Source organism: Oncorhynchus mykiss, chromosome 8 (genome assembly GCF_013265735.2).
Source record: "Oncorhynchus mykiss isolate Arlee chromosome 8, USDA_OmykA_1.1, whole genome shotgun sequence".
Lineage (NCBI taxonomy): Eukaryota > Metazoa > Chordata > Actinopteri > Salmoniformes > Salmonidae > Oncorhynchus > Oncorhynchus mykiss.
The window spans coordinates 50,456,588-50,483,488 of record NC_048572.1 but is presented as its reverse complement, the minus strand read 5'-3'; the positions used below and the strand labels follow the sequence as shown (position 1 = coordinate 50,483,488).

The 26,901-nt window shown below is 41.3% G+C and overlaps 1 protein-coding gene across 2 annotated transcripts in view; it reads right to left on the bottom strand.

Moving 5' to 3' along the window:
- LOC110530023 (cAMP-specific 3',5'-cyclic phosphodiesterase 4B) overlaps nt 1–26,901 on the bottom strand; it is a 135,158-nt gene that overhangs the window by 95,373 nt on the left and 12,884 nt on the right. For both annotated transcript variants that reach the window (XM_036985564.1, XM_036985565.1), the window contains exon 2: nt 202–332. In XM_036985564.1, coding sequence (XP_036841459.1) covers nt 202–243 — 42 coding nt within the window. In that variant the 5' untranslated portion in view covers nt 244–332. The remainder of the gene's footprint in view (nt 1–201; nt 333–26,901) is intronic.

Here is a 26,901-nt window from a genome sequence, read left to right as displayed (position 1 = left end):
CTTTTGCCTAGCTATCAGAGTCCACACTGTGTCCGCATCTCTAATGTTTTCCTATTGAAACTCGTGATTTGTTGGGAGAATTGTCTGTCTGAAGAGTACCCCCCCAAAAAAATGTTTTTCCCCTTTCAAAGTGGCCAAGAAAATCTGACATGATTCCCAGACCTAGTGCTGTTGCCCTAGCGATGCAGCTAATGTACTCACGTCGCCTGGTGTCACCGCTAACACACTCCTGCTCTTCTTCATCCTCAGTCACCACGTCAGTCAGACACTTTCACTCTTCTTTTATACACTTATCCTCTATCCCTCCTTTACTGGGGCCTTCACCAGCACACCTAGCATTGGAGAGGAAGAAAGGGATGGATTGAGAGAGAAAAAAAGCAAGAGAATTACATTAGATAATCACACCCTGTCGTCGGTTTTGGCATGACACAGACATTTTGTGGAATATTCTCTGTTGGATAATTGGAGTGGGTTCAGCTGACAGAGGATTACGCATTCTAATAACAGTGATAACAGTGTTATCACAAGATTCAGTGATGACATTATCATAAGTAGCAGGAAGACTTCCGACACAAAGATAGCACGAAACAAGAGGCTACTCTTCTAGGAATTTGATGTCACACAGCTATCATATTCATTGAGAGTAGAGTGAACACCAGAGCACATGCACAAATGCTTTACAGCAGGGATGGGCAACTTTGATGGGGGTGGGGGCCACAACAAATCCAAACTCATCGTGAAGGGCCGCAGAGGCTCGTCGGTCTGCGTACCCACGTCAATACCCACACATGCAGTCAGAGCCAGCCCTAGCCTTTTGGGGGCCATAAGCTACATTTGGTCAGTAGCCCATCCCTGCTTTCCAATATCTCTGAACGAGATGTGCCTCTTGCATCTCTCTGTAATAGCTTTGGGAGCACTGCTGTTTATGGTCACAATCATTTAGAAAATAAAAGGGTTAATGATTCACTGAAGTAGGTTCAAAGGTTAAATAGTGCCATTTAATCGAACGATAGCAATTGATTTTGTACAGTAACACACTCTGCCTGAAGGTCTTGTAGTAGACGTCGACTGATTAATCGGAATGGCCAATTAATTAGGGCCGATTTCAAGTTTTCATAACAATCTGTTTTTGGGCGCCGATTTGCCAATTTTTGTTTTGTTTATTTATTTATTGTTGGTTTTTATACCTTTATTTAACTAAGCAAGTCAGTTAAGAACACATACTTACTTTCAATGACGGCTTAGGAACAGTGGGTTAACTGCCTTGTTCAGGGGCAGAACGACAGATTTTCACTTTGTCAGCTCGGGGAACCAATCTTGCAAACTTACAGTTAACTAGTCCAACGCAATAACGACCTGCCGCTCTCTCGTTGCACTCCACAAGGAGACGGCTTACTGCATTTGCGTAACAGGCAAAGGTAAGTTGCTAGCTAGCATTAAACTTATCTTATAAAAAACCATCAATCAATCATAATCACTAGTTAACTACACATGGTTGATGATATTACTAGATATTATCTAGAGTGTCCTGCGTTGCATATATTCTGACTGAGCATACAAGTATCTAAGTATCTGACTGAGCAGTGGTAGGCAGAAGCAGGCGGGTAAACATTCAGTCAAACAGCACTTTCGTGTGTTTTGCCAGCAGGTCTTCATTGTGCGTCAAGCATTGCGCTGTTTATGACTTCAAGCCTATCAACTCCCGAGATGAGGCTGGTGTAACTGAAGTGAAATGGCTAGCTAGTTAGCGCGCGCTAATAGCATTTCAAACTTCACTCGCTCTGAGCCTTCTAGTAGTTGTTCCCCTTGCTCTGCATGGGTAACGCTGCTTCGATGGTGGCTGTTGTCGTTGTGTTGCTGGTTCGAGCCCAGGGAGGAGCGAGAGGGACGGAAGCTATACTGTTACACTGGCAATACTAAAGTGCCTATAAGAACATCCAATAGTCAAAGGTTAATGAAATACAAATGGTATAGAGGGAAATAGTCCTATAATAACTACAACCTAAAACTTCTTACCTGGGAATATTGAAAACTCATGTTAAAAGGAACCACCAGCTTTCATATGTTCTCATGTTCCGAGCCAGGAACTGAAACGTTAGCTTTCTTACATTCTTACTTTTACTTTCTTCTCCAACACTTTGTTTTTGCATTATTTAAACCAAATTGAACATGTTTCATTATTTACTTGAGGCTAAATTGATTTTATTGATGTATTATATTAAGTTAAAATAAGTGTTCATTCAGTATTGTTGTAATTGTCATTATTACAAATAAATAAAAATAAATTTAAAAAATTGTTTGATTAATCGGTATTGGCGTTGAAAAATCATAATCGGTCGACCTCTATCTTGTACTGTACAGTACATCCGGTCTGTATTCTCTGTTATACAGGGTTTTAGCTGGGGGCTGCGAAAGAGCTCAGTAATAAATCAGGAAACGTTGGGACATCTTTTTGACAAAAAGACCCAGTCAAGATCTGACACCATTATGGATTTTTGGAGAATTTGTGTCATAGTGATGACGCTGACAAAAACTGTATAAAGTAAGTTGGTTTGTCTGTTACTCCAAGGCTATTGTTGAGGTAAGTAACTTGGAAACAGAACTGAGGAGATGGCTGCCGTTTTATGGGCTCCGAACCAATTGTGCAATTGTGTGTTTTTTTCCCGCGTTATTAACTTATTTTGTACACAATGTTTCTGCCACCGTCTCGTATGACCGAAAAGAGCTTCTGGATATCAGAACAGTAATTACTCACCTCGGACTGTACGAAGATTTTTTCTTTAACGAGTCAGATGTTCATTGAGGAGTATACTACATCATCACTGGCTTCATGTCGTCGCCACAGTGACCGTACACACATAACCCAACCAGAAGCCATGGATTACAGGCAACATCCGCACTGAGCTAAAGGGTAGAGCTGCCGCTTTCAAGTAGCGGGACTAACCCAGACGCTTATAAGAAATCCCGCTATGCCCTCCGACAACCCATCAAACAGGCAAAGCGTCAATACAGGACAAAGATTGAATCCTACTACACTGGCTCCGACGCTCGTTGAATACGGCAGGGCTTGCAAACTATTACAGACTACAAAGGGAAGCACAGCCGTGAGCTGCCCAGTGACACAAGTCTACCAGACAAGCTAAATTACTTATATGTGCGCTTCAAGGCAAGCAACACTGAAGCATGCATGAGAGCACCAGCTGTTCTGGACGACTGTGATCACACTCTCCATAGCCCATGTGAGTAAGATCTTTAAACAGGTCAACAGGCCACAGGGCCAGACGGATTACAAGGACGTGTACTCGGAGCATGCGCTGACCAACTGGCAAGTGTCTTCACTGACATTTTCAACATGTCCCTGACCGAGTATATTATACAAACATGTTTCAAGCAGACCACCATAGTCCCTGTGCCCAAGAACACAAAGGCAACCTGTCTAAATGACTTCCGGCCCGTAGCACTCACGTCTGTAGTCACAAAATGCTTTGAAAGGCTAGTCATGGCTCACATCAACACCATTATCCCAGAAACCCTAGACTCAGTCCAACTTGCATACCGCCCCAACAGATCCACAGATGACGTAATCTCTATTGCACTCCACGCTGCTCTTTCCCACCTGAACAAAAGGAACACCTACATGAGAATGCTATTCATTGACTACAGCTCAGCGTTCAAACACCATAGTGCCCTTTAAAGCTCATCACTAAGCTAGGGGCCGTGGGACTAAACACCTTCCTCTGCAACTGGATCCTGGTCCTTCTGACGGGCCACCCCCAGGTGGTATGGGTAGGTAACAACACATCTGCCACGCTGATCCTCAACGCGGGGGTGCACCATCGGGGGTGCGTGCTCAGTCCCCTCCTGTACTTACTGTTCACCCATGACTGCATGGCCAAGCACGACTCCAACACCATCATCACATTTGCCGACAACACAACAGTGGTAGACCTGGTCACCGACAACGACAAAACAGCCTATAGGTAGGAGGTCAGAGACCTGGTAGTGTGGTGCCAGGATAACAATCTCTCCCTCAATATGATCAAGACAAAGGAGATGTTCGTGGATGACAGAAAAAGGAGGGCCAAGCACACCCCATTCTCGTCGACGGGGCTGTATTGGAGCAGGTTGAGAGCTTCAAGTTCCTTTTTGTCCACATTACCAATGAACGGTCATGGTCCAAATACACCAAGACAATCGTGAAGAGGGCATGAAAATGCCGATTCCCACTCAGGTGACTGAAAAGATTTGGCATGGGTCCTCAGATCCTCAAAAGTTATACAGCTGCACCACTGATTGCAAAGCACTATAAGAGGGTAGTGGGTACGGCCCAGTACATCACTGGGGCCAAGCGTCCTGCCATCCAGGACCTCTATACTAGGCGGTGTCATAGGAAGGCCCTAAAAATGGACAAAGACTCCAGTCATAGACTGTTCTCTCTGCTACCGCACGGCAAGCGGTACCAGAGTGCCAAGTTTAGGTCCAAAAGGCTACTTAACAGCTTCTACCCCAAGCCACAAGACTCCTGAACATCTAATCAAATGGCTACCCACTGTTGCTACTCTGTTTATTACTCTGCATAGTCACTTTACCTCTACCTACATGTACATATTACCTCGACTAACATGTGCCCCCGCACATTGACTCCGTACTGGTACCCCCTCTATATAGCCTGGTTACTGTTATTTTATTGTTGTTCTTTAAAATATTTGTTATTCTCTATATTCTTCTTTGATTTTTTTAAATGGTTTCCTTCAGTTTATTTAGTAAATACTTTAACACTTATTTTTTTCTTAAATAACCATTGTTGGTTAAGGGCTTGTAAGTAAGCATTTCACTGTAAAGTCTACTGCAGTTGTATTCGGCGCATGAGACAAATATAATTTGATTTGACAGGGGCTCTGGTAAGGACACAGTATGGTGTAAGCATTACCAGGGCAACTTGTGAGGTTTGCCTTTTCAAATATCAAATCATAGTTGGGTATCTGCTTTATAATGTATGAATTGTGTTTTGTGTGTCAGGAATAGATTATGGGTTTTGGGGTGAGTATATCCTCCATTTTTTGTGACCCGGGTCTGTAATGATGCCTTTAGCACTTTAATGCAGTGCCTTAGACCACTGCACCACTCGGGAGGCCCCAAGCAGTTTATTTTTACTGCATTCAAATGCTACATTACACAGTGTACTGGAAAAAACATCTTAGACAAATATTTTTCTAAATGCTAAGCTGTCATGTTTCCCCTCCATAACAATATCCCCTCTTTTCTTCTTTCCAACGCCAAACGGTTGGTTATACTACAAATAATCACGGATGATCATCCGATGGTCTATGAATAAAACCTACGGGCAAAATCTACATAAACAAACAACAACCAGACAAGAATAGAGGATGGGATCGCAAAAGGTTACATGTCAATGCCGTTTGGTAGACGAATGGCCAGATCCTCATCCTCTATCGTTTTTTAAGGGTCTAGGCGCAGATCATTCCTCTTCAAAGAAATCTGACCTGAAAGGGAACAGGCTCTGGGGCTTGCTGCATCCTCCTCCTTACACAGTTTTATAGGAGAACTGCTGGGTTCGGTTCTCAGTGTAATAAGTAGCCTGGGGATATACCCTGAGTTCTGACATGACATAAAGATGCCACTCTGGCTGAGGTGCTTTAGCACCAATGCAGAGGCTAATGGCTTACTCTGAGAAAGTGTATATCTTTGATGTTTATTTTAGGACTGTCTCACTAACAAGGTTTTCATCCAACCATTTCACGTGGATGAATGACCTGATGCATTAAAAAAAGTCACAACAGGCCATACGGAAAAATGTGTCAGTAAAATTTCACAACATCGCCAAAACAAAATACGCTGAACAAGGTGGGATATTTTTTTTCTTTTTCGGCTAAATACATTATGCGACAATTGCGGTGGGGCAACACTCCAGTCCAGTTGTTGGCAGTAATAAACCTTGAAAGTTGGTTGCCAACCGCCATATAAAATCCAAAGACGACGACACCGGTAGCTCGCTTAGGACACTGGTAGATAGTGTCCTTAAAAGTGCTCTATTGAAAGAATTTGGTTTCTAGCTACCTTTTGAATTTAGATCCCATCAAGCAGTTAGCATTAGTTGCTAGGACCACTACGATCTGTCCAGGGATCCTGCCAACCAAAAAAGTCTTAAGAGCTGCTAACTAGCTATCAAGGTTTCCTGAAAGCTTTAACACAGCCTGCGACCAGATTAACCCTTGTGGCTGAGATCTCGGATTGTCCTGGGCTCGTGGCGGTTTAAATCTCTGCTGTTTGTTGTGGTGTCCATCTGCCCTGCAACCTGCCCTGTCTAGAAATGCGTGGAGTACCAGCGTAAGCCTGTTGCTACAATGACACTCCCACCGGCTTTGGTTTTGGATAACGGAGAACAGTGTTTCTCTATCACAGGTGAAGGATCTTTTAAACTAAAAAAAGGTTTATAAAAGCAGTTATAACAACAGGAAAATAGCTTAAAGAGTTTTGTTCAAATACTGATGGACTCAACTAAGGGAGTGAACGTTATTTATAATAAGGGTTACATGGAGAATGTCAGACCTCTGAAATGAAAATGGATGGCCCTCCCTTCAGAGAAATACAATTACAGTACCTAAACCCTCCCTGAACACTTGAAAACAAACAAGTGACCATCCCCTGGGGGATGGCTACACATTCGGGAAGTTTTCAGACCCCTTGAAATATCACATTTACATAAGTATTCAGACCCTTTACGCAGTACTTTATTGAAGCACATTTGGCAGCGATTACAGCCTCGAGTCTTCTTGAGTATGACGCTACAAGCTTGGCGCACCTTTGAGGAGTTTCTTACTCCTCTCTGCAGATCCTCTCAAGCTCTGTCAGGTGGGATGGGAAGCATTGCCACAAGCATCCCCACAACATGATGCTGCCACCACCATGCTTCACCATAGGGATGGTGCCAGGTTTCCTCCAGACGTGACTTGGCATTCAGGCCAAATAGTTAAATCTTGGTTTCATCAGACCAGAGAATCTTGTTTCTCATGGCCTGAGAGTCTTTAAGCAAAACTCCAAGCAGGCCGTCATGTGCCTTTTCCTGATGAGTTGCTTCCATCTGGCCACTAACATAAAGGCCTGATTGGTGGATTTTTGCAGAGATGGTTGTCCTTCTGGAAGGTTCTCCCATCTCCACAGAGGATCTCTAGAGCTCTGTCAGAGTGACCATCGGGTTCTTGGTTACCTCCCTGAACAAGGCTGTTCTCCCGATTGCTCAGTTTGGCTGGGCGGCCAGCTCTAGGAAGAGTCTAGGCGGTTCTAAACTTTTTCCATTTCAGAATGATGGAGGCCACTGTATTCTTGGGGACCTTCAATGCTGCAGAAATGTTTTGGTAACCTTCCTCAGATCTGTGCCCCAACACAATACTGTGTTGGAGCACCACGGGCAATTAATTCAACCTTATTGCTTGGATTTTGCTCTGACATGCAAGGTCAACTGTGGGACCTTATAGAGACCGGTGTGTGCCTTTCCAAATCATGTCCAATCAATTGAATTTACCACAGGTGGACTCCAATTAAGTTGTAGAAACATCAAGGATGATCAATGGAAACAGAATGCACCTGAGCTCAATTTCATAGCAAAGGGTCTGAATACTTATGTAAATAAGGTATTTCTATATTTTATTTGTAATACCTTTGTAAAAATGTTTTTAAAAAAAGACTGTTTTCCCTTTGTCATTAAGATCACCATGCGCAATGCCAAGCGTCGGCTGGGGTGGTGTAAAGCTTTCCGCCAATGGACTCTGGAGCAGTGAAATGCGTACTCTGGAGTGATGAATCACGCTTTACTATCTGGCGGTCCAACAGACAAATTTGGATTTGGGGGATGCCAGGAGAACACTACCCGCCCTAATGCACTGTTCCAACTGTAAAGTTTGGTGGAGGAGGAATAATGGCCTGGGGCTGTTTTTCATGGTTCGGACTAGGCCCCTTAGTTCCATTGAAAGGAAATCTTAACGCTACAAAGAACAATGACATTCTAGACGATTCTGTGCTCCAACTTAGTGGCAACAGTTTGGGGGAGGCCCTTTCCTGTTTCAACATGACAATGCCCCCATGCACAAAGCAAGGTCCATACAGAAATGGTTTGTCGTGATTGGTGTGGAAGAACTTGACTTGCCTGCGCAGAACCTTGACCTCAACCCCATCGAACAACTTTGGGATGAATTGGAACGCCGACTGCATGCCGGGCCTAATCGGCCAACATCAGTGCCCGACCACACTAATGGTCGTGGCTGAATGGAAGCAAGTCCCCGCAGCAATGTTCCAACATCAAGTGGAGGCTGTTATAGCAGCAAAGAGTGGACCAACTCCATATTAATGGAATGATGTTAGACAAGCAGGTGTCCACATTATTTTGGTCATATGTATATGGAATTGATTTGTCATACCAAGGATAATTTTGCTATTTGATTTTGAATTTTACGACCCCTTGAAGAATCTCCCAAAAATATAACAAAAATATTTGTTGAAACTTCTGATTTGGCCTTACTGCTATTAAGCTATACAAATGCATTTGAATATCATATTCACTACATGGAACAACAGCTAGTCCCCACTGAAGTGTCTATGCTATATCTGAGCGATATAAGAAAGATCAGGACACACACACACATACAGTTGAAGTCGGAAGTTTACATACACCTTAGCCAAATACATTTAAACTCCATTTTTCACAATTCCTGACATTTAAAGTAAAACTTCCCTGTCTTAGGTCAGTTAGTATCACCACTTAAATTTTAAGAATGTGAAATGTCAGAATAATAGTAGAGAATGATTTATTTCAGCTTTTATTTCTTTCATCACATTCCCAGTTGGTCAGAATTTTACTTTAAAATTTAAACTTGGATCAAATGTTTCAGGTAGCCTTCCACAAGCTTGTTGGGTGAATTTTGGCCCATTCCTCCTGACAGAGCTGGTGTAACTGAGTCAGGTTTCAGGTTAGGTCGATATAAGGCTCATTTTACTGGGGATATTGATACTTTGGATAGAAATTTGATTGAAAACTCTAAAGTTTCTAAAACTGTTAAGATTATGTCTGAGTATAACAGAACTGATATGGCAGGCGAAACCCCGAAGACAAACCCCCCCCCCCCCCCCAAAGAAATTCAGCCTACCACTATTTTCAATGGCTGTCACTTTTATTAAAAGGCCTCCCAGATTGTTGACATCTAGTGGAAGCCCTAGGAACTGCAGTCTTTAGAAAGAGTTTCAGGCTGGTTTTTGGAAAAACGAGCCAGAAATTGTAGTTTTTCTAGGTGGCTTCCATTTTGGCTGTAGTGTTTCCAAGCACGTGAATGAGAGCACGTTCTTTGGTATTTTTCTCCGGTAAAGACAATAACGATTCTTCGTCTTAAATTTTATCATTTATTTACGTATTAGGGTACCTAAGGTTTGATTATAAACGTTGTTTGACTGGTTTGGAAAAGTTTATTAGTAACATTTGGGATTCATTTTGTATGCATATTGATGGAGGGAAACTGGGTGGATTATTGACTGAAGCGCGCCTGCTAAACTGAGTTTTTATGGATATTAGAAGGACATTATCGAATAGCCATTTGTGATGTAACTGGGACCTTTGAGTGCCAACAGAAGAAGATCAAAGGCAAGGCATTTTTTATATCGCTATTTCTGACTTTCGTGTCGCACCTGCCTGTTTGAAATATGTTTTTCATGGTTTTGTATGCGGGGCGCTGTCCTCAGATAATTGCATGGTGTGCTTTCGCCGTACAGCCTTTTTGAAATCTGACACAGCGGCTGGATTAACAAGAAGTTAAGCTTTATTTTGATGTATTACACTTGTGATTTTATGAAAGTTAAATATCGATATTGAATTCTGTAGTTTGAAATTCGCGCTCTGCAATTTCACCGGTGGGTGGCCAGGTGGGACGCTATCTGGAAACAGTGTTTAGACCCTTTACAATGAAGACCTGTGAAGTTATTTGGATTTTTACGAATTATCTTTGAAAGACAGGATCCTGAAAAAGGGACGTTTCTTTTTTTGCTGAGTTTACAAACAAGACAGCAGAATGGAGCAGAATATGCTATTGAAGAGGGCTTTCTGCCTTTGAAAGATCAGCAAGGTCTCCTGAGCCTGGAATTCAATCTTCAGGGGTCTGACTTAAAACAAACTGGTGAGTTTCATTCCACTTTGTAACCAATTGTCTTTGAAGGAGTCAATGGGAGTCAAATACTTTTTTCAGTTAAGACAAAAATCATTTTTTTTATGTCCACAAAAACTTTTTTTTAATGAAAAAGGCATCTCTTCCCAGTAAAATCTTTAAACTTTATGTAAAATAAAATCATGATGTTTCGACCTCCAAATACCATCAGAATGAGCATACAGGTACGCGTTTCCTAGGACCATATAGGCTTCCCTCACCTGGGGAAAAGCGGAAGTCACTTGTGGCTTAAAGTTTTTTTGAGGTCAATTGATACATTATTCAACTGTGTTTTTCCTTTTGATTAACCATTTGAGCCTCATTGAGGATGCAGCGTGGAAAGATGTCGTGTGGCATGTAATGAGGCGCACAATTACCAACCTACTGGCAAAAAAAAAGTAAATTAGAACACTTCTTTTGCTTCCCTTTGATTGAGGGATTTTTAAATTGGTAAGGATTTCTCATATTTACACAATGTCTCATCACAACACATCGCATGACGGGACTTGTGCTCTTGTTCATTAGCTGCTGTCCAGAGGAATCCGATAACATCTAGAGTGTCCGGGATTGCAACTAGCAGCAGACCGTGAAGGAGAAAAAAAAAAAGAGACGATCCAGGAGTGTTGAGTCACCTGTGCCATGATGGACTTTGGGAGAGGGGTGGATTTGAGGGTGGAGAATGGTTTGGAGTGAGGGTTGGTATGTGCCAGCTGGTGGAGGGAGAGATGGGGAGGATATGTTCATCCGGCACTGAGGATGGACACATCTTCCCTGTATCTCCTTCCAGCGGCTCAGGAAATATTCTAACCCTATCAACACCAGGTAGAACTCCTATGTGGAATTGTTATTAGAATTATTATTCCTTAACTGTATTAGTTTAATAACTGATGGTTTTCTCTGTTCAAATGTTGAAATAGAATGTTCAGAATAACAGACAGTTCAAAGTCAATGGATCAGAATTTCGAATTCTCTTACATAATCTTAGCCTTCGAAGCCCCACTTGTGTCTCACCTTCTACTTACAATGGCCTCACAAATAGTGTATACTATTGTGCAATTAAATACAGAAAACATTTAGCCCCATCAACACCAGTGGGCTTTCCATGGGAAGGGGAAACGGTAATTAAATGGATTGTTCACCCAAATGTCCTTACCCTGTTAGCAGTCTATGGACAAGGTATGATAGCAGGCCATGCTTTGTTTACCTGCCCAATGTTTGAAATGGTCACATTTTAGCATTTGTGGCACAACTCCAATTCCAGTCAATGGTACTTATTTTTGAAAACATTTTTATGGGCTTTTGTGGGCCTTTTTTCTACGCTTCATTTTCCCTGTTGCAACTTGTAATAAACCAAAATGTTTTGACCTTATTCTGCAACTACTCGTCTTTTGTTTATCTTCTCTTTTGTTTAAATACAGCATTTAATAGCAGAGTATCTGAATGTAATTTGGGGAGTAGAGTTGGTGTATGTAGTCCCATATAAGACCTGTGTGTCAGCCTGCATCTGTCCCATCTTTGGACCAGGGACCTAGGTGGGAACTCCGCTGTACCTTTGTGCAGTATGTGGGCCAGACTTGGGCCACAACTTTTTATTTTACAATATGTTTTCACTATTATGGCCCAGACCTTTCAGAATTAATCATTTTACAGCGTGTGCTGGCCCACACGTTTCTAATTTTGATGGTGGGCAGTGTGTGGGCCAGATCTGTGCCAGAATAATTTATATCTGGGAACAGTAAAAAAAATTTTTAAAAAAGCGTTTTGAATGTAATATCCTACACTACTGTAACTTTCAGTATTTTACACTGTTCTCACATTAGGCAATATACTTGCATTATCCATCAAAATGTACTGAAAATGAACATTTCTAACATTTCTTTCCCATTGAAAGTGTGGCGTGCAATAGAGATAGCATCATCTGTGGATCTGTTGGGGCGGTATGCAAATTGGAGTGGGTCTAGGGTTTCTGGGATAACGGTGTTGATGTGAGCCATGACCAGCCTTTCAAAGCACTTCATGGCTACAGACGTGAGTGCTACGGGTTGGTAGTCATTTCGGCAGGTTACCTTCGTGTTCTTGGGCACAAGGACTATGGTGGTCTCCTTGAAACATGTTGGTATTACAGACTCGGACCGGGAGAGGTTGAAAATGTCAGTGAAGACACTTGCCAGCTGGTCAGCGCATGCTCGCAGTACACGTCCTGGTAATCCATCTGACCCTGCGGCCTTGTAAATGTTGACCTGTTTAAAAGGCCTTACTCACATCAGCTACGGAGAGCGAAGTCACACAGTCTTCCAGAACAGCTGGTGCTCTCATGCATGTTTCAGTGTTATTTGGCTCGAAGCGAGCATAGAAGTAGTTTAGCTTGTCTGGTAGGCTTGTGTCACTGGGCAGCTCTCAGCTGTTCTTCCCTTTGTAGTCTGTAATGGTTTGCAAGTCCTGCCACATCTGACGAGCATCGGAGCAGTACAGTTTGATCTTAGTCCTGTATTGACGCTTTGCCTGTTTGATGGTTCATTGGAGGGCATAGCGGAATTTCTTATAAGCTTCCGGGTCCTTGAAAGCGGCAGCTCTATCCTTTAGTTCAGAGCGGATGTTGCCCGTCATCCTTGGCTTCTGGTTGGGATATGTATGTACGGTCACTGTGGGGATGACGTCGTCGATACACTTATTGATGAAGCCAATGACTGAGGTGGTGTACTCCTCAATGCCATAGGAAGAATGACGAAACATATTCCAGTCTGTGCTAGCAAAACAGTCCTGTAGCTTAGCATCTGCTTCATCTGACCACTTTTTTATTGATCGAGTCACTGGTGCTTCCTTCTTACATTTTTGCTTGTAAGCAGGAATCAGGAGGATAGAATTATGGTCAGATTTGCAAATGGAGGGCGAGGGAGAGATTTGTACGCGTCTGTGTGTGGAGTAAAGGTTTTCCCCCTCTGGTTGCACATTTAACATGCTGACAGAAATTTAGTAAAACAGATTTAAAATTTCCCTGCATTAAAGTCCCCGGCCACTAGGAGCGCCGCCTCTGGATGAGCGTTTTCCTGTTGGCTTATGGCGGAATACAGCTCATTGAGTGCGGTCTTAGTGCCAACGTCGGTCTGTGGTGGCATGTAAAACAGCTACGAAAAATACAGATGCAACTCTCGGTAGATAGTGTGGTCTACAGCTTATCATGAGATACACTACCTCAGACGAGCAAAACCTCGAGACTTCCTTCGATATCGTGCAACAGCTGTTGTTTACATATACTGTATGCATAGTCTGCCACCCCTTGTCTTACCAGACGCTGCTGTTCTATCCTGCCGATACAGCGTATAACCAGCCAACTGTATATTGATAATGTCGTTGTTCAGCCACAACTTCCAATGATTGCACGTTAGATAGTAGAACGGAAGGCAGGGGGGTTTTCTTCGATCGCCTACGAATTCTCAGAAGGCAGCCTGACCCCCGTCCTCTTTTTCTTCATCGTCTCTTCACGCAAATGACAGGGATTTGGGCCTGTTCCCGGGAAAGCAGTATGACGTTCGTCGGGCTCGTCGGACTTGTTGAACAAATAAAAAAGCTTCTGCCAGTTCATGGTGAGTAATCGCTGTTCTAAATGTCCAGAAGTTATTTTTCGGTCATAAGAGACGGTAACAGCAACATAAGTACAAAAATTAATTTACAAACACAAAAAACATAAAAATACAATCGGTTAGGAACATGTAAAATGTCAGCCATCTTCTCCGGCGCCGTCTTTATGATGGGATTAAAATCAAACACCTTCCACCTGTATTGTAATCATGTATTCCTTTTTACAGTAATGAATGGTACTTATGTATTGTTAAGGTCTTGTGTGGCTCAGTTAGTAAGAAAATGTCAATAGCAACACCAGAATTGTGGGTTCGATTCCCACTGGGGTCACATAGGAAAATGTGTTGACTCACTGTTGTCATTTTGGATAAAAGCGCCTGCTACGTAAAATGGCATATATTATGGTATTACAGTACTGTATTGGCAAATGCATTTTTAGTAAAGCAGTATCAAAAGCATATCAAAATGCCCCCAGCAACTTAATTTTGGATACACATTTACTGTATACTGGATGCATGTCTCATACAGTACATATAGTTAATACTGTAATGTAGTTTTATGAGGTTCTATTTATACATAAAGTATGAACATACACTACCGTTCAAAAGTTTGGGGTCACCTTTGAAATGTTCTTGGTTTTGAAAGAAACACCATTTTTTTGGTCAATTAAAATAACAAATTGATCAGAAATGCAGTGTAGACATTGTTTATGTTGAAACAGCAGATTTTTTAATGGGATATCTACATAGGTGTACAGAGGCCAATTATCAGCAACCATCACTCCTGTGTTCCAATGGTATGTTGTGTTAGCTAATTCAAGTTTATAATTATAAAAAGGCTAATTGATGATTAGAAAACCCTTTTGCAATTATGTTAGCACAGCAGCTGAAAACCACACAGCTGATTAAAGAAGCAATAAAACTGGCCTTCTTTAGACAAGTTGAGTATTTGGAGCATCAGCATTTGTCGGTTCGATTACACACTCAAAATGTCCAGAAACAAAGCCCTTTCTTCTGAAACTCAGTCTATTCTTGCTCTGAGAAATTAAGGCTATTCCATGCGAGAAATTGCCAAGAAACTGAAGATCTCATACAACGCTGTGTACTACTCCCTTCACAGAACAGCGCAAACTGTCTCTAACCAGAATAGAAAGAGTGGGGAGGCCCGGTGCACAACTGAGCAAGAGGACAAGTGCATTAGAGTGTCTAGTTTGAGAAACAGACGCTTCACAAGTCCTCAACTGTCAGCTTCATTAAATAGTACCCGCAAAACACCGGTCTCAACGTCAACAGTGAAGAGGCAACTCCGGGATGCTGGCCTTCTAGGCAGAGTTCCTCTGTCCAGTGTCTGTTCTTTAGCCCATCTTAATCTTCAGATTTATTGGCCAGTCTGAGATATGGCTTTTTTTTTCACAACTATGTTTACCTTTTTTATGGTTAATACATTAGCAAAAATGTATTAAAACTTGTTTTTGATTTGTCATTATAGGGAAGTGATGAAGATTTGTATTTATTTACTTAATCCATTTTAGAATAAGGCTGTAACGTAACAAAATGTGGAAAAAGTAAAAGGGGTCTGAATACTTCCCAAATGTACTGAATATACCGTATTTAGCTGCTACTCATTAACTTTTTTTTTTTATCAGAAGTACACATCAAATAGCCTAACACTGAGGTAGTTGGCTTGAGGATAAATTCAGCCACCATTTATTGTTTAACTCAGCGGGTTCTCTCTGGCTAATGCCCTACACAAATGTGCTGCAATATTCAAGGTAAATTAAATTAAATCTAATTAAGTCCAACTTGAGAGACTCCCCAGGTCTGTTTCCCCCACAAAATGTTTCCACCATCTACACTGAGTATTCCATTGCGCTGCACAAAATGTTAACTCAGTCTTGAATGACGCATGCCAAGATATACCAGAGATAAGGGACTGTTGTTTTCAACCACACAACTCAAATGCTGCTTCACCAAATAACGAAATTGAAAACCACTTTGTTCAAGCCCTCAAGAACGGTTGTCCACTAAAGATGCTAATCTGTTTGTATCTGCCAATTTATTGGCAGTCCAGTATTCAGATGACTTGTCCCCAGAGCTTCCTATACAGTTTCCGCAACGTGTTATGGGCCGGCAATTAAGGAGAATGAGGCTCAATTAAATGTTACAGAACCGCTGTATTTGAAGCACCACTCCCTTCTGCCCAGCTTCCCTTACGTTGCTACGGCAATCAAGTTTTTACCATCCCTGTAACTGTCTCTTCAGCAGAGAGATAATTTTCTAAAACTAAAGCTCATAATATAACTACCGAAGAAACATTAGGTTCTCGGTCTGATATGCGCCTTTGAACACCTGAGTAAGCTCCACCCATTGAACTAGCGTCATCGTAACCTTGACCATGGCATTTGTTCACCCATATTCCCCTTATACTTTCAAAATCCGTTAAAAAAATAAAGATATTAAAAAAGGCCAGAGGCACTTTTTCAGTCACAATCACAAAAAGGTTTATTACTTTTTGGAGGCTTCAATGACAGAACGCATGCAACGCATGGTGAAAGATGTCTCCAAAACAAAATTAATGCACAATAAAATGATTTGAATATAAGTGTTGCCATTTTGTTGTTTTGTCCTAAATTCACCACATACGTGTGAAAAAAGCACCAAAGCAATTGATAAGAAAACTAACATTAGGATGAATAAACATCCATTGCTATGCACAATAGGCGCTGGGTTTCAGAACTTAGTCGGAGACAATACGGAGATCAGATGAGGAGACCTCAATCCTAGTATGTTTACAGTAAAGCAAAAAAACTTTCCATGTGTGTTAAAAGACATACAGTAGGTGCAAAAAGGAAGCCTGTAGAGGGTGAGTCAATGCCCAACACACAGCCAAGGTCATTGCACACCCATTCAAAGATTGCTTTTGTGAAGCCAAAACAAAGGAGGTTAAATACGTTGTGTTCCATTGCGTTCATATTATACTGAACAAATATATAAAACGGAACATGCAACAATTTAAAAGATTTTACTGAGTTACAGTTCATATAAGCAAATCCTTCAATAGAAATAAATTCATTAGGCCATAATCTATGGATTTCACTTGACTGGGCAGGGGTGCAGCCATGGGTGGGCATGGGAGGGAATAGGCCCACCTACTTGGCAGCCAGGCCCACCGACTGTGGAGCAAGGCCCAGCCAATCAGAATGAGTTTTTCCCCACAAAAGGCTTTTAGTGTTATGCCATTATTGACTTATGATGGTTAAAACATTACTCAGACACATCTTTTAATATTAACATTGTCTAAAGAAGTATGCATTTCTCTTCAAATATATTGATAAATGTATCTTGGAAAACCGGTTTAATGTTATAAAAGTCGAAGGCTGGTATTAATTTTTTGTTTATTTAACCAGGTAGACTAGTTGAGAACAAGTTCTCATTTACAACTGCGACCTGGCCAAGATAAAGCAAAGCAGTGCGACAAACAACAGAGTTACACATGGAATAAACAAACATACAGTCAATAATACAATAGAGAAAGTCTCTATACAGTGTGTTCAAATGAGGTAGGATAAGGGGGGGGGGGGTGAGGCAATAAATAGGCCAGTGGCAAAATTATTACAGTATGGCAAATTAAACACTGGGGTGATAGATGTGCAGAAGATGAGTGTGCAAGTAGCGGAACTGGGGTGCAAAGGAGCAAAATAAATAACATGGTGATGAGGTAGTTGGATGGGCTATTTACAGTTTACAGATTGGCTATGTACAGGTGCAGTGATCTGTGAGCTGCTCTGACAGCTGGTGCATAAAGCTAGTGAGGGAGATATGAGTCTCCAGCTTCAGTGATTTTTTTCAGTTCATTCCAGTCAATGGCTCAGAGAATTGGAAGGAAAGGAGGCCAGAGGAGGAATGGCTTTGGGGGTGACCAGTGAAATATACCTGCTGGAGCGCGTGCTGCTATGGTGACCAGTGAGCTGAGATAAGGTGGGGCTTTACCTAGCAAAGACTTATAGATGGCCTGGAGCCAGTGGGTTTGGCGACTGATATGAAGCAGCCAGCCAATGAGAGCATACAGGTCGCACTAGTGGGTAGTATATGGGGCTTTGGTGACGAAACGGATGGCTCTGTGATAGACTGCATCCAGTTTGCTGAGTAGAGTGTTGAAGGCTATTTTGTAAATGACGTCGCCAAAGTCAAGGATCGGTAGGATAGTCAATTTTACAAGGGTATATTTAGCAGCACGAGTGAAGGATGCTTTGTTGCGAAATAGGAAGCCGATTCTAGATCTAATTTTGGATTGGACATGTTTAATGTGAGTCTGGAAGGAGAGTTTACAGTCTAACCAGACACCTAGGTATTTGTAGTTGTCCACATATTCTAAGTCAGAACCATCCAGAGTAGTGATGCTTGGCAGGTGGGTAGGTGTGGGCAGGGATCGGTTGAAGAGCAAGCATTTAGTTTTGCTTGCATTTAAGAGCAGTTGGAGGCCACGGAAGGAGAGTTGTATGGCATTGAAGCTCATCTGGAGGTTAGTTAACACAGTGTCCAAAGAAGGGCCAGAAGTATACAGAATGGTGTCATCTCCGTAGAGGTGGATCAGAGAATCACCAGCAGCAAAAGTGATACATAATACATTAACAACATATCTAAATAACCATAGGCTATCAATCCCAATGTCAACTGCCTCCAGACAATTCATTGGACATTTTATCCCAATTGACCTTGACTGATTTTTTGTTGTTGTTAATTCAATTTACCATGGATCATTGATCCTATGTAAGCCTAATCAATTTCAGCCGAAACGCACTGACTGTAATGCACATCACAACAGACAAAGGCCATGACACATTACCTTTGTAGGCCACTCAAAACATGGCATTATAACCATGAGTCCAAAGACAGGTAAATGTTATAGACATCAATGAGTGTTTCCAAAATGCATCTCTACATGCCAACACACAGACTCAGGGAGATGTAAGCCACAGGCAGACACACAGACAGAGAGAGACAGAGACAGAGCGTGAGTAGCAGTTGCGAGATGAGATCACAGATGACGGCCACGGTATATAGTACAGCCTGGCCAAGACAGACTCCCCCGGGGCACTGCCAGAAACAGTGTTCAGAAAACCCAGAGATACTGGATTGTTAACTAGTGTTGACCATGTTGGAACCAAACGTTCCATGACAATAACATTGTCATTTGCATCCTTAGTAAAATGTAATGATCTTGGAACTATGGGTGCCACAATGGCACTCAAATCGTTTTGTCATTGTAAATCTACGGCGCTCTAGGCTGACTAACACTTGACTCCTCCACATGAGTCCCAGAGCAAGCCAATAAGCTTGACATAGTTCCACATTCCCAATGACAAGAACAATTTTGAGGACATATGATTAGTTTTGGATTCCTTTCTGCAGTAGACCATTGAGTTGCCACACCCAGAAACTAAACGAAAATTGGATGTGCTTCCTACTAGGGCGTGCACAATTGTTGTATAATTGTGTCACCAACAATTATACGTAATAATCGTCATAATTGTATTACCACATTCATTTTATGAGAAGTGGGGAATGAATTTGATAAAGAAGATGTTGTTTCCCCATAGCAGTTTTTTTTTTTTTTTTTTTAACATGAAGAGTGTAAAGTTGGTCATTATTTTATGAGCAGACCGTCACGGTTGGGTGGAGAAGCTTCATTTCCAACATTTCAAAGAGGTCAGAACTATTCGTTTTTTGAGACGGTGTCACCAAAGCTGTGTTGCATTCGTTAGGTATGTCGTAGCTAAGTTTCAAATATGCATTATGGTGCATTACAAGTTCAAAACATTTTTCTACAAAAATGACAATTACATCCATAACCGTGCTATTTGCATGACAATTAATCCTTACCCCAAATTACATAAATCGACACAGCCCTACTTCATACCTGCTAGGCTAGATAAGCTTTTCTGGGCCCCAAAACTATTTAGTAGAGCACTTTTCTGGAAGAAAATTGGCAATTCCACTCTACCACTCAGAGAGGAGTAGTTACAGTAGGGACTAATTCATCATACGCTTTTAGTGCCGACCCGTCCCGCTAACGCGGAGCGCTGTAGCTCAGTGACCCAGCAACCCACTGCAGGAAATCTAATTGGTTAGGAACATTTATCATCTGGGTGAGCTTGTCAATTACCTTCATTCAATGGCAGTGGACAGTGTGTTGCCTGATGGATTAAAATCCCTCCTCTGGGTGAGTCGATGACAGACAGAGAGGGATAATGGGGAAATGACAAAACGGGAGACCAGGGATGGGGAATTTCTGTCAATTCCACTAGATGACATGTACTGAATCAGGGCTTGGCCCCTCGAAATGTCTAGAGACGGGAACATAATTCAGAGCGCAGCTTTGACTGACCTACCAGGCACTTCTCAAAGCTTCAGCTAGGGAAGGAAACCGAGTTAGGTGTGCAATGTACATCCATGTTAATCCATGTGTAAATCTATCATAGATGGCCTTTAGGCAAAGTCTAAAAACATTATTCCCTCGGTGCATATGTTTTGATACTGCATACACAATGGTGCATCAGCTCCAGCTGCCACAGGTTTGATATTCCATATCAGAGACCAGCCAGAAGATCAGTGGGGATCTGGGATCGAATTTTCACTCCCCTGACATATATTCTTCATCAGACAGTAATGTAGAAATTCCAGACATCAATCATCTTCAGGCTCCCTTGATGTAGCTGCACAGAAAGCATGGCATCCTGATCAGCTGGGGCTTCTGGCCAGACATCTATCACAGTCAGAATCATGAAGCATTTAATTTATAGCCGCCCTCTGGCTATTACAGTATCCACTTTGAAAAATAATGACAAATCGAGACCATGGGACTATAAAGGTTATATCTGCGCAAAACATAGTTCTGAGATATTGAGCATCAAAAGTTTTCACATCCCAGAACTGTTTTGTAAGTGAATTCTTCTTTCACAACCCATAAAAGGTCCTCCTCATCTTAAAAAAAGGTACCTAGAGTATCATATTCCTAAGACGTTTGTAAAATCACAGATTGAAAGTTATGGCAATCTGGGTTCAAACATAATGTTAACATTATTTCAATTTTAATAAGAAAGTACGGTTATTTAAATGAAAGAGAATACCCTTCTTTCTAATACATCATTAAATATATGTTCATCACACATTAGTTAAAGAGATAGTGTGTCATTTTAAGGAACTATATCCTACAGATAACTAGCAACATTGCTAAAGCTTAGCTCTGGATGAGTAAATGTATATATTTTTCTGGTCTCGGACACTGAAAGTCACTAAACTACTTGCTATTAAATCAATAAAATGTGGTAAATTTGTAATATTACCGAAATAACCTCCATGGAAAGAGTTTCGTATTGATATAGAACCAGACAAAAACAGTAATGCCTCTCCTAGGGGCTAAACATGCTCTAAGGCACCTGTATCTATTCGTTTTTTAGCTTATGGTATGCTTATCGTATGGTCATTTTTCTGAAAAAGTGGTGAAATGTAATTTTAAAAGGCGGACTACAGCCTGAAATGTGTAACATCTTAATTTGCAGGAAATGCAAACATGTAGTGATTTGAGTTTTAAAAAAGACTTCTGAAGTTTATAATTACCACTTTGAAATTTCAGACTTGATTTGCCCTAACAAAAAAAATGTATCAACCCCTACACATTTTTTTATTATAATCCAAATTTCATGTTGCTGCAGGATTATTTTACTGTTGTAGCAAACTGGCTCAAATTAATTTCCTACATCAGTATGATATGAATTAGGGCTGTCCAACAACAACAAAAAAGCAATCTGTTCTTTTGACCAATCGATTGGTCCAAATTTTAAAATGTGTATTTTTAGACACACCCTTTGTTTGAATACAATCAACTATATGTAGGCTACTTTGCCTGATGCTTTAAGCAATGCAATAAAAAATATATAGACACAAATGACCAAATAGGGAGCCAGAGACCAATATAGACTAACCAGAAGAAAAAAAATAACCTGTTCCCAACCTGACCCTCCTCGTCCCACTGCAAAGATTCTGCCATTATGCTCCTAAAGTTGCCGGTAATAGGCTACACCAGCAGTCAGCAACCTTTTCCGAGTTATCGTACCATTTCTACTGATCTGCATGCCAGTTATGATTTTCATATGCACGTTTTTGTGGAACAGTTTAATTGATCAAAATCAATGTCATGTGGTTATTCAAAATTCTATCTAAATGAAAATGATGCAAATCTAAAAAGTAACTTCTATTGCCAATATGTAAAAAATAGCCTACATGAAGCCAAAAAAAAAAAAAAAAACACTATCCAGATGAAAATAAATAACCTAATAATCACATTGGCTACGCACAGCCTGTCTGCAAGGAACTTGAAATATTGTATCAACTATTAAACTTGGGTCTGCTTGAAGCTTGTAAAATATGCTGGGCCCTACCCAGTAAGCTCCAGTCAGACAGACACAGCTGTAGGCAATTTGCGCAAGGGATAAGAAGTAATCAGGTAGGCCTTTTGATTTAAAAAAAAAATACATTTTCACCAGATCAGAGCATGTCAATTTCTTCCCCTTTCATGCGGAGTGGTTATGGAAAGGGATTTTTTAAATCCGTTGAGGAACCTTTGTATTCAAATCAAATCACATCACATCATACTTTATTTGGCACATGCGCCGAATACAATCGAATATGCACAGAATACAAAGTGTAGACCTACCGTGAAATGCTTACTTACAAGCCCTCAACTTCTTTGGGACTGGGGGGGCAGTATTGAGTAGCTTGGATGAATAAGGTACCAGAGTAAACTAAACTGCCTGCTACTCAGGCTCAGATGCTAATATATGCATATTAGATTTGGATAGAAAACACTCTGAAGTTTCTAAAACGGTTTGAATGATGTCTGTGAGTATAACAGAACTCATATGGCAGGCATAAACCTGAGAAACAAATCCAACCAGGAAGTGGGACATCTGAGGTTTGTAGTTTTTCAAGTCATTGCCTATCGAATATACAGTGTCTATGGGGTCATATTGCACTTTCCAAGGCTTCCACTAGATGTCAACAGACTTTAGAACCTTGTTTGAGGCTTCTCCTGTGAAGAAGGGGGGAATGAGAGCTGATTGAGTCAGGGTTAAGGAAAGGGATTTAAAAAAATAGGCTACGCTGAGGAAGCTTTGTATTCAAATCATACTTTATTTGCCACATGCGCCGAATACAAAGTGTAGACCTACTGTGAAATGCTTACTTACAAGCCCTTAACCAACAGCGCAGTTCAAGAAAAATAAAATATTTACCAAGTAGGCTAAAATAAAAAGTAATACAATAAGAATAACGAGGCTATATACGGGGGGGTACCGGTACCGAGTCAGTGTGCAGGGGTACATGCTAGTTGAGGTAATCTGTACATGTAGGAAGTGACTATGCATAGGTAACAAACAAACGTAACAAACAGTGAGTAGCAGCAGTGTACAAGAGGGGGTGTCAATGTAAATTGTCCAGCAGTCTAATGGCTTGGGGGTAGAAGCTGTTGAGGAGCCTTTTGGTCCTAGACTTGGCGCTCTGGTACCGCTTGCCATGCAGTAGCAGAGAAAACAGTCTATAACTAGGGTGGCTGGAGTCTGACAATTTTTTAGGGCCTTGCTCTGACACCGCCTAGTATAGAGGTCCTGGATGGCAAGAAGCTTGGCCCCAGTGATGTACTGGGCCGTTCGCGCTACCCTCTGTAGTGCCTCACAGTTGCCATACCAGGTGGTGATGCAACCGGTCAGGATGCTCTCGATGGTGCAGCTGAGGATCTGGGGGCCCATGCCAAATCTTTTTAGTCTCCAGAGGGGGAAAATGTGTTGTCATGCCCTCTTCATGACTGTCTTGGTATGTTTGGACCATGATAGTTCATTGGTGATGTGGACACTTCGAATTTATGTCATAAAAGCAAAAACTGAAGGTCAGTGGTAATTGTGAATTAACAAATGCAATACAGTATTTTTTCAATAAAGGGAATGGAGACAAAATAAATTATATAAAAAGCGATGAGCACATTAAAAGTGGAGATATGTTTTGTACACTCAATGTATATTGCAGTAATTTCAACAGTTCAGAATTATTTTGAGTTTAGAAAGCATAGCAATCGATATCCTAAACTTCTTGGAAGCGAGAGGTCAGTGGTTAACTGTCATTTTGAGCCGCATCCCATTTCTTGCTAGCCCTGGCCATTAGCCTTCAATTCCCTCAAAAATGTAAAAGCATTGGATAGGTGTAGATTGTCTACCAATAGAGTTACACCAATCACTGCTTTGAATCTTTGAGGGGGGGTGTGAATGAGTGACAGGCGAGAAGGTGTGTATGCACACGCACTCTGCCTTCAGTCAACAATTTCAATGAGTTACCGTTCATATAAAGGATATCAGTCAATTGAAGACTGTGTGAAGTAACAATGTTTATTGTAACCACAGAGGCAGGCAAACGACAGGGGTCAATAATCCAGAGCAGAGGCTAAGGATCAGAGACCGGCAGTGGTCCGGTGGGCGGGTACAGGGTCAGGACAGACTAGGGAAAAACCAGGAGACAAAACGCTGGTAGGCATGAACAAACAAGACGAACTGGCAACAGACAGAAACCACAGGTATAAATACACAGGGGATAATAGGGAAGATGGGCAACACCTGGAGGGGGGTGGAGACAAGCACAAGGACAGGTGAAACATCAGGGTGTGACACATGGGTTGGCATAGGCTCACCCACTGGGGAGCGAGGCGCAGCCAATCAGAATGAGTTTCTCTCCACAAAATGGCTTTATTATAGACAGAAATACTCTATTTCATTAGCTGTCCGATTGGCTGGTGTCAGACAATCTAGCAGGTGAAGAAGCCGGATGTTAGGTCCTGGGTTGGCGTGGTTAAACGTAGTCTGCGGATGTGAGCCAGTTGGACGTATTGCCAATTGCCATGAGGCGGCTTATGGTAGAGAAATTAACATGAAATTCTTTGGTAACAGCTCCGGTGGACATTCCTGCAGTCAAAATGCCAATTGCACACACCCTCAAAACTTGAGACATCTGTGACATTGTGTTGACAAAACTGCACTTTTGAGTGGCCTTTTATTGTCCCCAGAAAAAGGTGCACCTGTGTAATGACCATGCAGTTTAATCAGCTTCTTGATATGGAGAAGTGCTCACTAACAGGGATGTAAACAATTTTGTGGACAAACTCAGAGAAATGAGCTTTTTGTGCGTATGGAACATTTCTGGGATCTTTTATTTCAGCTCATGAAACATGAGACCAACACTTTACTTTATATTTTTGCTCAGTATAGTTAGTCCTCAATCATCGTTGAAGCTGACTTCTCAGATAAATAGCGAATTTTGCTTGTAGTTTGATTTAGCTAGTTAGTTGTCATTACTTTGAGAAAAGCTGCAACTATGCTCTGATCATGGATGGGAGCATCTTCAACGAGAAGCAAACAAGGCAAGTTATGCTAGCTAGCTGGTTAAGAACACAATGCATTAGCTAGACTTTATAAACCATCAGGCCTTCACTACCTGCATCTTCTTTGTGTTGTAGGTAGGCTGTAGCCAGTGTTGTTGGAGTGACAGTACTATTGAAGACAAGTTGCTGCTATTGCCTAAATGTTTCACTGACTATTTCACTAGCCATGGTAATTTTCATTCCTGTATCCCACAAAACAAGTTAGATAGCTAACTGAATGTTAATTCATTGAGACCATGGGAGAGATAGAGAGAAGACACACAGCGGAAGAGTGCCGCTGTGTGTGTGTGTTGAAAACGTGTCTCCATGACAATTTACTTTATTGTGGACCCAAATAATGACTGAAAGCACTGAAACATGTTTTTTCCCCCTTAGGGTAAGATGAAGGGAATGGGCAGGCTCATGAATCTAGTGGCCTGCGCTGGATTCAACGTGGTCGTTACCATGGAGCACTCAGCTAAGGTAAGAATGATGATCTACTGTAGTAGTTTGTGTTTGTTACAGATCTTTTTGTTTATCAACACACACCACTACCCAGTCACTCTGGTTTTGCACACTAGTACTGTACCATTTTACTTGCTTCGCTACAGTTGTATTTATGTTATGTGTGATTGTCTTGTAGTGCTGTGAGTATTGAATTGTTTTTATACTTTGACTGTATGACAAACTCAGTTCATCTAATCTCTCAGCAGAGATGTCGGCAACTCCAGTATCCGTTCCTGCAAGCAGAATTTGAATTATCATACGTTTTGCCATCTTTCATGCCATCCAGTGTTGTATAGTCAACAGATCTTTCTTTAAAATGTATTTATTTTGAAGGATGTTGTTGACGATTCATAGTCACACTGAAATGTACACTACTTTGGCTCCAATTCAAATATACACTTCAGTATGTATCCATTATTGTAAAGTATAATAATTTGTTCGAGTAATGATTTAAACAATACCAGTAGTTGCGGTTTTAAAAATACATAGTGGCAATCAAGCTGAGTTGTTTCTCTCTCATGCCTCAATTGAATTCGAAAACTATATTTTTGAATGCTGTTTTTTCAGCTTTAAAAGCTCATAACTCGGGCTCTGATAAATATAAGTTATTTAAAAAGAATAAAGATATGGGACAGTTTATAGGTTTCAGAACTATAAAGAAAAATACAAAAACGTGACGATGTGAAGGGTTTCGAGGTCGTCACACATGTTCGAGCCATTGGCTTCTAGCGACAAAGAAGATGTGAGTTTGGAAAACAACGTTTGACCACCCCACGTCTGAATGGTATGTAACATTATGTAGCCTAGCTAACGTTGTTATAGCTAGCTAAATGCATCTAGCTGGCCTCCGTTTATAAACTGGAGCCTAATCGCTTTGTTTATTCACTGGTTCTGAGTTTATGACGCTTATTAATAGCCGCAAGACAATGGCAACATTGCTATCAGTCTAAACGCAAATGTGTCACTTATGAGTGGTTTGATATTAGCTTTTTAGCTACCTAGCCATTTGCTTACTTTACCCACACAAGTGTATTTCCAAGCCACTGTTTAGAATTAATGGCATTTAGCTCATTACCAGCAGTGATCTGCTACTTGCTAATAACATTTATTTTTTACCCACAGGTGTTCTTGTGGCCACTGCAAAAACATG